The sequence below is a fragment of the Neopelma chrysocephalum genome, unplaced genomic scaffold (genome assembly GCF_003984885.1).
Source record: "Neopelma chrysocephalum unplaced genomic scaffold, ASM398488v2 Primary Assembly neopelma1_116, whole genome shotgun sequence".
Classification (NCBI taxonomy): domain Eukaryota; kingdom Metazoa; phylum Chordata; class Aves; order Passeriformes; family Pipridae; genus Neopelma; species Neopelma chrysocephalum.
Window position 1 is genome coordinate 1,348,621 of NW_020897778.1, and position 16,454 is coordinate 1,365,074.

A 16,454-nucleotide genomic window follows, 5' to 3' on the forward strand; every position below is an offset into this window, starting at 1 on the left:
GACACGATGTGCCCATCAGCAGGAATTCAGACATGAAGGGATTTACTAGATAATGTTTAGGTATGACCAAGATAGGTCCCTCCACTGAAGGGAGACTCCTAGATCTGTATAAGGGCAGCTGGGAGCTAACCCTGCTCATGCCCTGCCTTGGGAGTGTCACCAGGGATTTCTGTGCATGTGCCAAGCCTGGAGACTTGTTAAGGACTCTTGGCACTCCTGCACATCTCACAGGCAAGTATCAGCAACGTTTCCTTGAAAAGGAAGAGTTTCCTTGAAAAGGAAGAGTTGCCCTCCTTGAACAGAGGGGAAAACTCCTCTCTTTCTCCTCCATCTGAGGACTCAGTCTTTTTAGAGGGCAAGGCATGGAGCATTGCAATACTTCCTCTGCCTCTCCAGGAAGAGCATCTTCTAATAACTATTGGGAGTGATCATTTCCCAAGAATCAGCAGCCTATCATGAAGCAAGAGGGATTAACTGAGCAGCAGTCAGTGAGGAGGGACAGTGTGTGTGCTCATCTAGGGGCAGGAGCCCTGGATCATGGGCTGGCCACAGCCCCTGGCAGAGGACAGCAGATATGCCGTGTGGCCTGTGCTCGTGATGTCCTACACTGCTGCCCCGAATCGATACTTGCAGTCACCAGCAACTTGATGCCAGCTTGTGCCCCAGATGTCAAAGGCTCTATCCTGTTACTAATCCACTGAGCCATCAGTCAGTCCCCTGATGCAGGCTGGATTTACACCAGTAACCTACAAGTGAAAGGCTCAGGGTCGTCTTCTCAATCCCTTGATCTCTCCCTGTCCCCTGGCAGCTGTGCCAAAATGACTCAGTCTCAGATCAGTCCTGCCTGGTCTACCTACAGCCCTGATCATTCACAAATGATGTGGGGCACAGGTTTTGGGTATCAGCCATTTCCTGCTGTAAAATGGGATCAGGATTTGGAATGTCCAAAAAGAGCAACAGAGATGTGTGTGTCAGAAGCAGACCTCATGGCTAATGAGACATCTAAGAAGTCAACATGAGCCAGCCCCACTGCTTGGACCACCTTCTGAACAGCATGGGGCTACAGGGCTCAGGTGCCCAGAGACAACCGGCTGTGCCCTGCCATGTGGAACTCTCTGGAAGCCTCTCTGGTACCAAATTGGAGATAAGAGTGAAAGGATTATCTCTGGAATTAGATTGTTTAGATTGGAGCTTTAATCTCTGCCCCTGTCTGCACAAGAAAATAGTGAAACTCCCTGGGATTATTTGGGGTTTGTTGTGAAAGTAAAATCAGACTGGCAGCAAGAGCTTCTGCTGGGAGAAAAAAAAAAAGAAGGCTTTTGAGACCTGCCCTGTTTGACCTGTTCACTGTATCATGGTGAGACGTGGCAGAACAAAGCTGCAGATGATTTGGCAGACTCAGCTTTCCTCGGAAGTAGCTGTGGCTCCAGGACTGCCTCTGCAATGACACAAAGGTGTCCTGCAGCCACCCTTCCCCTGGTACTGGTGTCTAGAAAACAAGAACAGCTCTGCCACGGTGCAGACACAGGGACCTGCCTAAGTGAAAATGGCTGTAGTTTGCAGAGAACATCTTCACCCACTGTGATGCTGCACTATGGATGAGTGCAGCCTCTAGAAATGGGGTTACCATTTTAAATAAATTAAGACTGTGTCCTGCCATCTGACTCTGTGGGCAAAAGACATGTCTGGTCAGAGCAGAGTCTGGGAAGGAGCAGGCAGAGGCAGCCACCACACTTGTGGCCTCTGATTGCCCACTGGGCTTGTGCATACTGGCTGTGGCACAAAGCATGTGCCCTGAGCTGTCACTGGTCCTCAGGGGCAGGCACAGCTCTGCAGCACAGCTGTCCTCCTGCTCTGCATGCACAAGCAGCTCCTTTCTCAACAGGCTCCACTGTAAGTGAAGCACAGTTGTGGACCAGCACTCCTTTTGGCAGACACCAGCCTGCACAGGTCTCTCCCTCCCCTACAAATGTGACCGTAAGCACATTTATAACTTCCCAGGACTCTGGACTCTGTTCTATTTATCACCTTCACCTCCTAATCACAATACAGCTGCTGTGCCAGTAAATGTAGAGATCTGTAAATATCCATTTTCCAATTTCTTGGCTCACACACACATTTCTAAGATGGGACCAGCTCCATAGATACACACACATAGTTTGCATACACCCACTTGCACACAAACTCTTCTGCTGCTGCACTCCCAGGTGCCCATCCGCACTCCTGGCTTTTACCTGCACACACACAAACTTTTCCCAGTGCACACAGCTGTGCAAACACAAGTATACACACACACACACCCCATACACACAAATATAAGAGGAAACACAGTTTTTCCATTACTGGGATATCAGCCATCTCTGCAGCTATGCTGGTTGGCACAGCAACAGAAAGACAGAAGAGAAAATCCTCCTTTGGGATATGGATTTGTGGGCCCCAAGAATTTGGAAGAGAACCTGAGAAGTGAAAGACTGGAGATGGAGAAAGCAGGAAGATATTGGTCCCTAACCTTCCAGTTGGATTAAAGAGACAGAGAGGAAAACAGTCCCAGTCACACTGAGGAAAACAGAGCAATGATGATGCCCTTTGAAGCCAAGCAGAAATTAGTGCTGGCAACTTGTGAGCGAGCCTCTGCATAGAGACAGGGGACAACTATAAGTCTGGTAGAGTAGGGGAAGGGAGTGGTAGGTTGGGACCGTCTTGGGGAAAGGGGAAGGAGGATAAGCACCTGATGTTTCTGGAAGCAGCTGGTAGGGCCTGGAGGCTGCTGTCGTGGTCACCGCTGCAGACACGGGCAGCATGGCCCCACTGAACATGTGCTCACAGTTGTGTTTGAAATGGTCTGAAAGTGTAATGGGGTGGCTATTGCTGCCTATCCCACTCCCACCCAGCTCCCCTCTGAGCCCTCTCTCCCATTGCTCCTTTGCCACGGTACCACAGGGGCTCTCACCTGCCCCCGTGCCAGTGGAGGGGACGCAGGGATGGGGACCCTCCACACTGGCCTCACTGTGAAGCACCTCTGGGCCCCTTGACCATGGAGACAGCAGGAGAGAGGGCAGAGTTCTGAGACAGGCTTAGTGGCCAGCAGTGACTCCCCTTCCTGCGGCAAGGACCGGCCTCCAGACCCCGGTGCAGACACTGGCGTGTGCACGTGCCCAAGCCCTTCTCCCCCAGCCCAGCCACCACCTCTCACAGGGACATCCAGGCTCCACATCATTTCAACGTGCATATTTATCGCTTTCCCCCCGCAAGACATGTATTTAATTTACTCTTAGTAAACATAACCATAGGAGATGCAAATAAGAGCTGGGGAAGCATAAATAACTCCACACAGATAGACACACACACAGAGACAGCAAACACAGACACGGTTCACCAAGGGAAACCAAGAAGTGCAGAGCACGCCCTGAGGCTGCCACCAGTCCCAATGGCTTTGCCCTCATCCACCAAGCCAAGAGGATTTCTCCTGGTTTTGCTTTGCAGCAGCTGGTGGGAGAATAAAGCTGGGGAGGAGGAGTCTAAAGTTGCAAATATCCCATGAAAGCATCATGGCAAGTCCTGGCTCTGCAGTTTCCTGCAATCATCTCCAAGGAATGGTTCCAGTTGTAGGAAGTTGCAAGTCTTTCACAGTGTGAAAGGGTGGAGGGGCATGGGGACCACCATGAGGGAGGAGCAGCAGGTCATCTTGCAATGTCCTAATTGCAGCCAGCCGATAAACCTTCAGGTAGGAACATCGGGGCTAGATGCTCCATCTAGGTCCTCTTCTGCCCTCTCTAAGGTGCTGATTCTTCTTTAGGCTGAGAATAATCTTCAACGGGACATCATGCGAACAAACTCTGCAACCAACAACACAAGAGAGCCCTGAAGCAGAAGGCACCCACCGTCCCCAACCCAGCTCTCATTCCCCAGAGACAGCAGGCAGCCAGGGTGAAACCAGGAGTCCCCACACTGCCAGCAGGGCTTTGCGCTCCGTGACCGGCCCTGAGAGCTCACACAAAATGTGCTTTAATCCCTGCACTAGACATGGTGATAAGATCCCTCTATCAGGTCAATTTGTTGCCTTGGACTCCTTCCCAGCCACGTACAGTCTTGTTTGCACAAGCGACTCTTTGTGAGACACTATGGCAAGCGTTGTCTCCCTTCGCTGTAGCTTCAGGGAACCTTGATTTACTGTCTTGGGAACACGGTATGAATTCTTAATAAGCTTGCCAATTCAGAGACACCAGTGTGGGAAAGCATAAGAGTTTGGGTGGGTACCAGCATTTCTGTAGAGGAAAGTTTACTTTGATGGACTTCTTGTTCTTTTAAAGATACAAGTTAACTGTAAGGATGCCCTGGATCTATTTCTTGACCACCCTGCAGTTTGTGAAGTCAATTACAATTGCTTAAATTGAGTGTAAATGCCATCAAATATAAATGTGTTTTCATTCTGCACTTGAATTGATGAGGAACTAATGACTCTGCAAAGAGGAGGGCAGTGGAAATTACCCCCTTGACTTCTCCTTTTCCATTGATGGAGCTTTCCTTTGACAACTAAAGCAGTAACTCACGGAGAAAATGATACTGGGATAGCATTTCATGTATTTTAGCTGTCTAACATAATTTAGCTGTGGGAAACAAGGAGAGCTACTGTCATGTAATCAGCCAGTGCATTAGAACATCTGCAGCTACCAGACACTTTCTAGGGAGACACTTTCAGTTTTTTAGCATTTTCAAAGCCCTCAGAGGCTTCAGTAATTCTGAGGACTGAGACGCCTTGTCATGTAGGAGACCCAGGAATGCCTCTGAACCAAAACAATTACATCAATTTCACTTTAATTCTGTATTTCCTGTGCTTCACCCTTACTGCAAAGGGATATCTGGATTTGCACCAGGGAAACAAGCACCCTGCCATGCTCTCACACCTTCCAGCTCTTATATCTTCTTAGCTGTCTGATATCAACTGCTTCCTTGCCAGAAACCCTGAGCACTATTAATATTGCTCCTGCCATGGTTAATGGCTATGAGAGTAGCCTAACCACTCTTATTTTCCCAAATCTTTCTGGCATGAAAAGCGTGAGAAGAAATGAATTATCTCTAGAATTTAACATGACACCTCTAGATCAGATATCTGCACTCTTAGTGAGCACACCTGGCACATGACCATCTTCTGGCATAAAGGCACAGAAACAAATTCTCTATAAACTGAGATAACAAGGTGAGCCAGACGAAAAGGAAGGTGCAATTCATTCTCCAAAGCAATCCAGCCACCTCACAGCTCTTGCAACAGATTTAACAGAAAGGAAAATGCCCCATAAAAGGAAGGTTGGCACAGCATATGTGCACCAGAATCTGCTTCTCTGTGACAGGTTCTATCTCTTAACATCCTAGAATTATGGAGACCCAACTGAAACCGAGATGCAGCAAGAGATGATGCACAAATGAACAACTCAGCTGGCCAGAAAAAAAAAATCCTGCTTGATTTTTTTCTCCACACTTCAGATACCTGGGCCCTGAGCATGCATATCTTCCCTTCTGCTTCAGCCTCTGAGCTGAAACTCTGACTCACAGCAGAGCAGATGGGCAGTGAGCGCTGATCCCTTCTCACCTTCAAAATCAACACGCCCGTCTCCATTCAGATCCACGTCTCGGATGATCTCCTCGATATCCCGATGGCCCACCTGCTGCCCTAGAAGCTTCTTCATGGCTTCTCGCAGCTCACTGGTGCTGATCTCCCCATCACCATTGGTGTCGAACTGCAAGTACATGTAAAATACCAGCGAGGGAAATACAGTTAATGGAAATGGATCTTGCTCTGGTTTGGATTTTGTATTGTCCTGCTCCTGAGTGCCCTATGTTTTCTTCATTCCTTCTGTGTCCCTTTTCCTCCTTTAGGTGCCTTTTGGATCCAGTCTGTCTTTTCTCCTCAGAAACCCCTCACTGCTATGTCTGCACCAGCTTTCTTCTTCTTTGCCTCAATCTTAGTGACTTTCTCCGCTCCTCCCTTATTCCATGCCTGGCTTGGCTCTTTCTCTGTCTTTCCACTGTGCTGCTCTCTCCTTCTCCTCTTCCTTTCCCCAGTGGGTGTTCTCTCTTTCCTGTCTCCTGTTGCTCACTCTCTGGGGGCAGGTGGGAGGGAGCACTCACCTCTCTGAAGGCATCGCGGAGCTCTTTTACACCAATCATGTCTGCAGTCTCTGCTAGCAGCTTTGGTCCCATCAGCTCAACAAAATCTTCAAAATCCACGTGGCCACCCACTTGGGACAAGATGAAAGATTGTGTGTAAGAACTCCATGCCCAGCACTCACTTTGCACTTCTGTGTGCCCCAGAGAGCGCTCGGCTCTCCAGGAAGCAAAGCACAGAGGGTGTGGGACAGTGGAAGGAAAAACAGAGGTAGTTTTACACTGTATTTTCTGGATTGTGGGCTAGGCAGAATGAGCCCAAGCTATCCCATATTAGGCAGCCATGGAGTGTCACATCCTTGTGGCATCACATACTACGTATTAGAGGCTTGATCGTTCCAGTGCTTACAGCAACGCTGTGCTGCGCCTGTGCCAAAGGGCACGGCAAGGGCACAGCACGATGTGCCTGCGTGGCCTGGGCAGTGCCCTGCAGCAGTGGAGTCCTGCTCCATTACAGCAGCTAATGCGCGTCCAACTGCTTAATCATTGTATTAGTTCTTTTACTCGTCAGTGCCCTGTCTGAAAGCTGTCAGTAACACTCTCAAATTCCCAAGCACTTGTGTGCCAGGGTTATCAGATGCGTTTGCGTGTGACTGGGTGCATATGTGACAGCTGTTTTCCTTCCCTTGACCAAGTAATTTGTCCTTTTAATATCCTCCTGTGTCAGAAATAACATGCACTAAATATCCTTTTCCCCATCTTGCTGAGGGTGAGACCCTGCACTGCCACAGATGAGAGGTGACAAAAATGAAGGTGAAAGACAAGGGGCACAAACACAGTTACAGTGAATTGGATGCGTTTGTAACATCTTTCCGTGACTGCAGCAGATGCTCCCATCTGACACTGCCAGCTCAGCTCACTCACAGCCCATCCCCAGGCACACAGCAGATCCACAAACAACCACTGCAGAGTGAACAGCCATCCACCACCCATCTGACCAAACCATCTCCATCTTCCCATGCTCTTCCTTCATTCTGACACCATCTGACAACAGCTTCAATACGACAGCACACAGAACCTGTGCACCGGTGTCTGACTGCCTGCATCAAGGGCAGTTTTATACCTGACAGCATAAGCATGAAGGACAACCCTTCCACTCACTGTTTCCATATACAGCACAGTCCACACAGTCCCTTTGATAAGCAAAAACAAAGGCATCAGCTTCTTGGGACCAGAAACAAACAGCGGAGATGATAGGGAGTGAAAATGGGAACCAAAAGAACAGGGGGGGCAAAATCCAAAGGAAAAGAGGCAGCAGGGAACTGAGAGAACCTGAGGCAATGATGTAGGGCACAGCAGCAACAGGCAGGTACAGCCAAGTGGGAATTACTCACGGTTCATGTTGATCTGCTGGGAGAGCTCTATTAGCTCCATCTCAGTGGGCATGTAGCCCATGGTCCGCATGCAGTTCCCCAGGTCCCTGCAGTTAATAAACCCATCCTTGTCTTTATCAAACTCCTTAAAGGCTTCTCTTAACTCTGTGGGAATGGATCCAAAAAGAACAATATTGTCAGAGACAGCTTGAAATACCTTTTCCAAGAAACCTCCTCAGAATCAGCAGCACTTTATGAGGCCAGACTCCCTAAGATACTCTGTGTTTTCCCAGCACATCTCCCTAGAAAGAAGCAATCACTGGAGCAACGTTAAGTTCTTCTGTCAGCAGCACTGCTGACCCATTCCTTACAGAAAAGCTTGATTGGACAATAAGTGTCATAAATGGTTCATTGCTAAACTGTTCTTCATAAAGGAACTGAAATTCTTAAGTTTTTCCAACTTTTTTTTTTACACCTGCACTGTATTATAAACCTCTCACTGTAGGGATTAGCAAGTAAAACAGCTTCCCTGGAGCCAGACAGTTGTGCCATGCTCTACAACAGTTTGTGTGGGAGCTGGGGGAGACAGCAGTTCCCTGATAGCCAATATCCCATTATTTACTTTTCCTCCCACCCTGAAGAAGCTGCAATAGATGCAAATTCCTTTACAGTCAGCACTCTTCTAGTTTTATATATTATTTCTTTTGCTGGGGTTTTCAGGAATTATTCCAGTAAACATCTCCCTTGGTTTGCCCCAAATTATTTTACCCCATGGAGCCAACCTGGAAGGGCAGTAGGTTTTCACCAGGCAGGGAGAAAGGGGACAGAGAAGAAGCAACAAATTTTACCTTCAATTTCTTCCGGACGCAGTTCTCTATCCTGCAAAAAGAAAACATATTATGTTAAAGCCATTTGTTTGTCACAAACATAGTTTCTAAATAGCTGTTTGTTGGTACAAACAGTTCTAGGACAAGCCATAAAGTGAGAGAAGAAACAAGAAGGTGATGACATGTTTAATACCATCTACCTAGGAAGGCTTCCCAGTTCTCCTCCCCAACGGGAGGGGTGTTAACCTGTGGAAGCCCCTCTCCCTCTCTTCTGCTGGACAGGGGGATGACAGGTACTCCCTCAAAACAGGACAGACCTGGACCAACACAGCAATATGTGTGGCCTCCCCATCTGATGGTACTATTGGCACCTCCTTGAAGCTCCTACATTGTTCCCCAGCACCAGGTTCTGGAGCAGAGACTGTCCCTGCAGCAGTTATGATCTCCTCTAGAGCTCTGATTGTATTTCTACTGCAGCTCCCACTGACTCAGCCAAATCAAAACAGCTGGAAGCAGTCTCTGTAACCAGCAGGTCTATACCATCATCTGCTCAAATCACTGCTTGATCTCTGTCCTTCTGGCAGGACAGCGACAGCCATGAGCTCTCTTACAGCCAATGTCCCAGTGACATGTCCTACAGTCTGTCCCCACAGAAAGGTAAGAACTCCCCCCTTCCTCCCAGCCTCAACTCCATATCCAAGCATTTTGAAACCAGGCATGAAAGCAGACACACAACATATACATCATCAAGGTAATCTACAAACAAAACAGGACAAGGATTCACCATGTTCAGGAAACACTGCAACTTCAAACATCCAATTTGAATTTCTTGGAAGAAGGGGGAGGATATAAAAGAGTATAGGAAAATTCCAAGACTGCACCAGGAAGAAAAGATGAGCATGGAAATGCACTGCTTTCTGGTTTAAATGCCCTTTCTAATTCCTCTCATGGCTCCCAGGCAAATCCAAAACATCTGAGGATTTGGAAACACAGAAACGCAATTTCTTATGTCGTCTCACTCTCGGCTTTCCCCCTCAACCGTGGGGAGTTTCTCCTTGCCTTCCAGGTGTCCTCCAGCCTCACCATACGTCCCTGGAGACAGTGCCTTTGATCAGTTTGAGAAGGATGATCCTTTGCTATTTAACCACAGGCCCCCCTGGAAACTCTAATGGCAGCTGCTCAGCGTGCAGAACAAACTAGGACACACACTGGTTTACGTCTGTGCAAAGGGGGCCGTGCCAGAGAAATGACCAGATTGCCACTCATAACCTTCCCAGAGGCATCTCTGTGCTGGATGGAACTGTTGGAGCGCTCTGGCTCTGCTGTTTCATCCTTCACAGACCTGGTATTTTCAAACATGTCATCCCATTTGTTCTGCTTTCATCAACACCAAGTAATAAAACAATTCAAACTCCTTGGACCGAATGCAGGAGGCATAATTGCCCTCCTGCCTTAGATAAAACAGCACATGAAAACCACCCATTATTTGTTCCAACACCTTGTGCACTTTATTCCAGAGGTGGCAACCATTAAGCCCTGGAGATCGTGGCTGGGCACACAGCAGGTGCAGGGCTGTGACCGCCCGTGCCGCGGTGCAAAGGGTGCCGTGACTCACCCGCGGTGCCGCCTGTCTTGTGAGAGTGGCTGGGGTGGGGCCCAGGCCTTCCTCCAGCACAGTCGTCACAAAACCATCCTCCTCCTCACCCACTGAAGACCACGTTGCAACCGACATGACTGACACACGTCAGAAGTGGGGGCTTCAGCACCGGCTCCAATTTTGCACACCAAGGCATTTGCGTTGGCAGGGCTCTGAGCGTATCTTTGCACATGCAGATTGTGCCATCAGAGAGCCACAGACTGCGAACGCAGAAGGAGGGGGAGGGTTTGTGTCCCTCCAAAAATCTGACTCAAGCGATAACTAACATCATGAAGAGGTTTTCTGTTTTAAATGTGAAAGAAGATCCCCTAAAATGATAAAGGAGTAAAATTGCTTGGGATGAAATGGGCTGAATCACTCTAAAGCTTTTGGAGAGCATATGGGAAGAGGAATGAAACTGTTCCAAGAGTTTAGATCCTAGATATGAGCAGAGGTGACCCCCAGAGAGTTCATTATACGTAATGGTCTTACTCTCATTTATTTCCGTTCTATGTACAATAAATCCTGTTCATCTAGAGAGTCAATAAAAGTAAAGCTGTTTATCAGATGCACTTATTCTACATCAGGGTACTTAGAGACACCACTAATCCTACTTAGGGGACTTCTTACGGTACAATGAGCCTCCATGGCCTAAGGAAGATGGACACCTGTCCAGCTGTGAGCCTTCCACTAGGGAGCAGGATCTATCTCCTGTGACAGGTAGCTCTGTGCATGCCAGCAAGTTTGCTTGTGTGAGAATATGTGTTGTGTTTTAGTGACCTGGCACAGGGACTGTGTGATCACTTAGTGGGTAAAGGTTAGGAAGAACAGAAGTCCCTTGATCCATAATGACACATAAAGACTCTTTTGGGTTTTTGGTTGAAGAAGAGGTTTCAGAAATAAAGACCTAGGTGTCTCCTACAGCTGTAAATGACCACATCGACACACAGCAAGACAGAGGTTTCTTACAGAGGCAAGAAAACTCTGGTTCTCAGGTAATTGGGGTGAGCTTTGTTTTACTATAGGAACATGGAAGGCCCTGTGAATATCTGACAATGCACATATTCACTCTTACACATCCATAAAAGACATGTTAATCATATGTTTCTGTATGTCTTTAAATTCATGTTACTGTAGGAGTAGAACGTTTGGATGCAAAAATATGTTTTAGTTCTTTTAAAGACACAACACTGGGGTGTGTATTTATGTATATTTCACGTGACCAGGTGCATACATTTTAATTTACATACAAGCACATATTTTTATTGTTTGTATATAAATGCACACATTAGATGCATACGAACACATAGTTATTATAGGTGTGACTGAATGGATAGACGTGGTTTTGCTATTTATCTGTGTATGTGTGTGGGAGGGTAATAGCATTTGGTAGCCTGGCACTATTTGCAAATATGAGGACAGCCTGATGTTCCTCAGTTAATTGGCTGGGATTGCTGCAGTGTCAGGCTTGGTATGACAGTGCACCAGAGATTGTGTTTGGGTATCTGTGAGGAGGCAGATGCCTGCTTATTTCTGCTGGTACTCATGTGCTCACTGTAAACTGATAGGATACTATCAAATATGGACAGCTTGTTCCCAGTATGGATGCCCTGATTTGCATTTAAGTGGCTATTTAGGCCTTAAATGCTAATCTGAGCCTTTGGGAATGAGAGGTGGATGTCTTGCTTTGAGCACTGGGCTCTTCCTGAGTCCTCTTCCTACTACTTGAGTGCAGGCTTGGATCTATCTTCCATAGCCACATTTTTAGATCCTCCTTTCTTGGTGTTTAGGCACAGGTCTATCTGCGCATCCCTCAGGTTAGACATTTGCCTGTGACTGTGTTTGCACTTGGAGCTGGAGCCGGGACGCTCGAGACCCAGGGCTGGGGGTTTCAGAGCTCCACGCAGACAGAGCGTGGGGATGGATCCGCATCCCCGGCTCACGTCCACGTGGCTTTGTGCGTGTCTCACCCGGCTGGGTGTAACTTACGTACAGGCAGCCTGTTTTCTGCGAAGCCCTTCCTCAGGAAGATGCATGCTGGCCCCAGCAGGTTGTGCATGACGGCGCAGTTCTGGGCCAGCACCATGAGCGGACCCTGGTACTCGCAAGCCGACGACCCCTCTTCGCTCGTCTGGACAGCCTTATAGCTCGTCTTCTCGTCATGGCGGATCTTCCCAGCCAACCAGCAGCAAGCAAACAACACAACAGAGGATGTTACCTCCCCATCTCGTTCCTCTGAAGTTTTACTGAACCGCCTCGCAGAGACATTACTGCTAAATTTCCTTCGTCTGGTCCACACTGCATCCCCCCCACCGGGCTATTAGGATTTGCACAGAAGCAGTAAGTCCGGGAGTTCACTTTCAAAAGCTGATAGAAGTACAACCAACTGGGAGAATTTCTCTTTGAAATGACACCAGACTCTCAGCACTGCTCACATTTACCCAGACACAGCCCAAAGCGCCGCGCTCCCACATCAGCCCCAGAGTTAATGATCCCTTGAACGAGCTGCCAAGGCCGAGCGCAGCCCAGCGTAACAGTACGTGTGCCAGCCCTGCCCAGGGCGGAGCTGCCGGCCGGGGCATCCCCAGGAGACCAGGCAGAGCCTGCACAAAGCCACTGCGGGAGGCTCCACCTTACAGTTCAGCAACACAGTATCACCCGCTTTATCGTACTATCAGAGGACCGTTTACAGCATCAGGCGGCTCTGCCAACTGCAGGCTCACACTCTCTGTGCTACTAATTAGTTACATCCTCAGGGTCTCAGGCAGTTACTGCCCTGGCCTCTCCTAGTCACTGACACTCCCGAGGTGGAGATTAGACACGGGCACAACATTTTTGTATGTTTGCATTTGCGCATTTTCCTAAGAGCACACGTCCTGCTAAGCTAGGGCTCCAGAACAGAATCCAGCACTGGATTTTATAAGGAGGCACTGCTTTCCTTTTATAGAAATGCATTTCCCTGGCTCTGCAAAAAACCTCTTATCCTGATATTCCCATGCAGCTATAAAAAGCCAACACAACCCACAGGACCCTCGGTTTTACAGAATAAACATTAATCATACATCAGATTCCTCTTCAGGAATGATTCTACTTTTACAGCCGGTGTTCCCAGGGGTGATCAGAGAAGCTCTGTGGATTGTCATTGTCTCTATTAACCCTTTTCTTTAAAGCCTGAGGTGCTTTTTCAGGCTAAAAGGCCAGATACACACACACGCCCCATTCACACTTGTCTGAGACTGTTCTGTCTACTTGCTGTGTCTGCCATGTGCTATTACATTGCAGGCATGGTTTGTAGTTTGCCTTTTTGTACACAGTCTTACACCAATCTGCTCATGTAAAATGTCATGTGAATATCAAGCATCAAAACAAAAACAACTCAAAAAGCAAGCCATGGAGAAAGAAAATGATGAAGCAGAAAAGAGTTTTTGTTGCAGTCACGGTTGAGGGAGGAATCTGTCTCTGATTAAATCTGACACATAGGACACTTGTCCTTAAAAAAATGAAAGATGAGCATCCATCCACAAATGGCATATTACTAGCTCAGCTAAATGTCAAGGCATCTGTGTGGAACTGCACAGCTTTGTGATATCAGTGCAATGTATTTTCAAAATTATCAGCTTTATTTCCTGACACATTTTTCAGTTTAATATACCAAATAATATGAATCACTTAAATAGCCCACATCAGTTCTGTGTTTAATTCCAGTGAAGCCACGCAAAAGATGCAAAGCCCCACAGCCCCAAATCCCTGTTTGCTGACCCTTCCAGTCAGTAGAGGTTATTACCAAGCCACAGAGCAGTACCTCATAAGAGTCATCCCATTATTTTTCTGTCTAGATAGAGACTGCCAGTTTGACAAAACAGTTGCCAAGAGCCGCTCAGGATCGTGACCAGACAACCTGCCACAGTGCCAGGACACCTAGATGTACAGCTCAGCAAGATCCCAACAAGGGCTCCCTGCCCTGCTCTGCCACTGCAGGCAGGATTTATGGCATCTGATGTTCCCTCTGCCAGCAGTCTCACAGGTTCTCCTGCAAGTATCCCCACAAGTTCCCTCCACCATTGTTCCTCCTGCATCCCAGCAGAGTGGGGAAGGGAGCTGTGGAACGGGTAGGGAGCAAAACAATGTCAGCTGCCCGTTACAGGGGAAACAGCAGTGTGATGACAAGGAGGATGCAAGAACAGGACTGGGGAGATCAGGCTTTCTCTGTCCCATCCCTGAGTGAAGGACCACTACCCTTCCTGGCTGAGTCAGGCCTTTGGCTGTGCCAGACAAGCAGATTGTGGAGCAGGAAGGGACCAGGCTGATTTAGAGATAGCCAAAGTGGAGGAGAAGGGTGGCAAAGCAAGGGACCTGGATGCCAAAGCTTTTAATTTCTGCATAGCAGAAGCACAACAGGATTCACTTCATTTTCCTGCCTGCATGTCAGAGGTACGTTGCAGAGCAGCAAGTCACGAGGAGCCTCCGTCCCAACTGCAGTGTCTCTCAGAGGGAAAGGCAGCCAGGATGGCTGTCGGGATCACTGCAGGGACACTGTGACAGTGGGAAACTGAAGCTGACAACAAGAGACATGGAGTCAAAGCCTGATCATTGCCACCTGAACAAGCAAGGCACCCTGTGTCAGCCAGGCCCAGACCAAGCTAGCTGGTACCTGGGAGTGAATCCCAAAATTTGGGTTGAAATCATGTGTTCAAGAGTTCAGACTGTCACCCAAGAGCAGCTTTCCCACATGTTGTCTACAGTCCCTCCTCTTTAACATTTCAGCAAAATGAGTTTGCCCAAGAATCTGAGAAAAATGACTGGGATCATAAAACAGCCAAGTGAAGTTGTGCAATGCTAAAGACTGATTTGCAAAGTCTCCACTATAATCATGTGTGTCATGATCAAAAGAACGTCAGAGTCCCATGACCTGTCAGGATGAGTGCCCAAGGCCTCAAATCATGGCTCACTAGAGTAACGTCTGAGAAATTCTCTAATTCAGTTTGCAACTTTCTCTCTTCAGTCCTGACATCCCAGGTCTTGTAACTAAGCACAAACTGCATTATTCGAAGCATCTTTTAGGAAAAAAAGCATAAATTACCTAAAAGACTGATGACACAGAGCTTATAAGTTCTTGAATCCATTTTGATTCAAGAGCCTGGCCACATGTCAGATTTTAATTGCAATTGCCTTGATCATGCTGAGCATAGCTGCAGCCAACTCCTTTTATTCCAAGTTGGAGGTGACCCACAAGCAATCAAGTTGGTTTTTCACAACATTTAGGTGAACCTCAACTACCTTTGCCTCTCTTGAAGGTCACCCTGACCTAGGGACTGGTCTCAGCACTGTCTAACTGCTGGGTGATGAATTCCCTCCTCATGTATCCCAGCTCCCTCGCAGCAGCACTGTGCCATTACTGGCTTTGTTTACAGAAGTTGAGATAACAAGCAAATTGTGTTTCTACACAGAAGAGGCAAATATACAGCCAGAAGAAACTCTCTGCTAGGGAGGTCCTCTCCCCAACATCTCCCTCCCAGAGGAGCTTTCCCGGGTGGCAAGATCTCCTGGGTGGCAGGATGGGATCTTGATGGCAGTGGGATTTCACTGTCGTCAAGGTCTCCACAGAGGCAGCTCCTCATTGCAATACTCTGGATGCTCAGCATAACTTTTTAATTTATGAGGAGTGAACTGTGTAGCTTTTTGCTGAGCTGTTAGATTTGCAGCATTGCCAGCTGAGAACCGTGTGACTGACAGGTACACGGTGCTGTAAGATCTTCCTCAGTCAAACAAGAAAGTTTTCTGGGGCATGTCATTCCCATTTCAATCCTGTCCGTACCAGCAGAATCATTCCTGAATCAAATTCATCCTGGGATCACTGTAAAACCTCAGCACAGAGCAGACTGTGGGCTGAAGCCTAACAGATACACGTGGCAGCTCACAGATGAAGTCCAGCTGGGCCCAAGCATGGAGACACAGGGGCCATGCTGACGTGCAACACGATACACAAACCCACAGCCAGGGCCCAGTGTATCCACGGACAAACAGCCACATGGACCAAGAGAGCACAGAGAAAACCATGCTTCTGTGCCCAAACACCAACAAAACTAGATGTGTGCATGCATAAGGATGGAGAGAGAAAAACACATGCATGACTCCACACAGGCTCCTGTGAGGACACCCACCAGCAGGTGGGTGTGTCCACATACACAGAGCACCGTACAAGCAGAGGCACGAGTGTGATACACACAAATTCCCCCCTTACACACTCACAACAAACACTGCACGGCTGCTCACACCCCTCAGGATGGGTATGTGGAGACGTGAAGAGCTGAGGACACACTTACACTTCAGGTGGGCTCAGAGGTGTGCACACTCTTCCACACCAACGAGAACATGCGCAGACATGTGCCCCTTCACACGTACATGGATACATGTCCCTACACCCATGACACACGTGATTGCTCATGCAGGTACCTCTCAGCTGAAGCACGTGCACACGCACAAACTCACACACCTGCACACGCACAAACTCACACA

At 48.1% G+C, this 16,454-nt stretch overlaps 1 protein-coding gene across 6 annotated transcripts in view; it reads right to left on the reverse strand.

Moving 5' to 3' along the window:
* Positions 1–3,212: 3,212 nt before the first annotated feature.
* Positions 3,213–16,454, reverse strand: part of CABP1 (calcium binding protein 1) — a 26,629-nt gene continuing 13,387 nt past the window's right edge. For 4 of the 6 annotated variants that reach the window (XM_027696895.1, XM_027696899.1, XM_027696897.1 and 1 more), the window contains exons 3-8: positions 11,932–12,108; positions 8,324–8,354; positions 7,497–7,640; positions 6,127–6,236; positions 5,588–5,735; positions 3,231–3,836 (exon numbers count right to left, since the gene is read on the reverse strand). In XM_027696895.1, the coding sequence (XP_027552696.1) occupies positions 3,811–3,836; positions 5,588–5,735; positions 6,127–6,236; positions 7,497–7,640; positions 8,324–8,354; positions 11,932–12,108 (636 nt within the window). In that variant the 3' untranslated portion in view covers positions 3,231–3,810. Of the gene's footprint in view, positions 3,837–5,587; positions 5,736–6,126; positions 6,237–7,496; positions 7,641–8,323; positions 8,355–11,931; positions 12,109–16,454 lie in introns of all 6 variants that reach the window. The other 2 variants (XM_027696893.1, XM_027696894.1) reach the window with 2 other exon arrangements.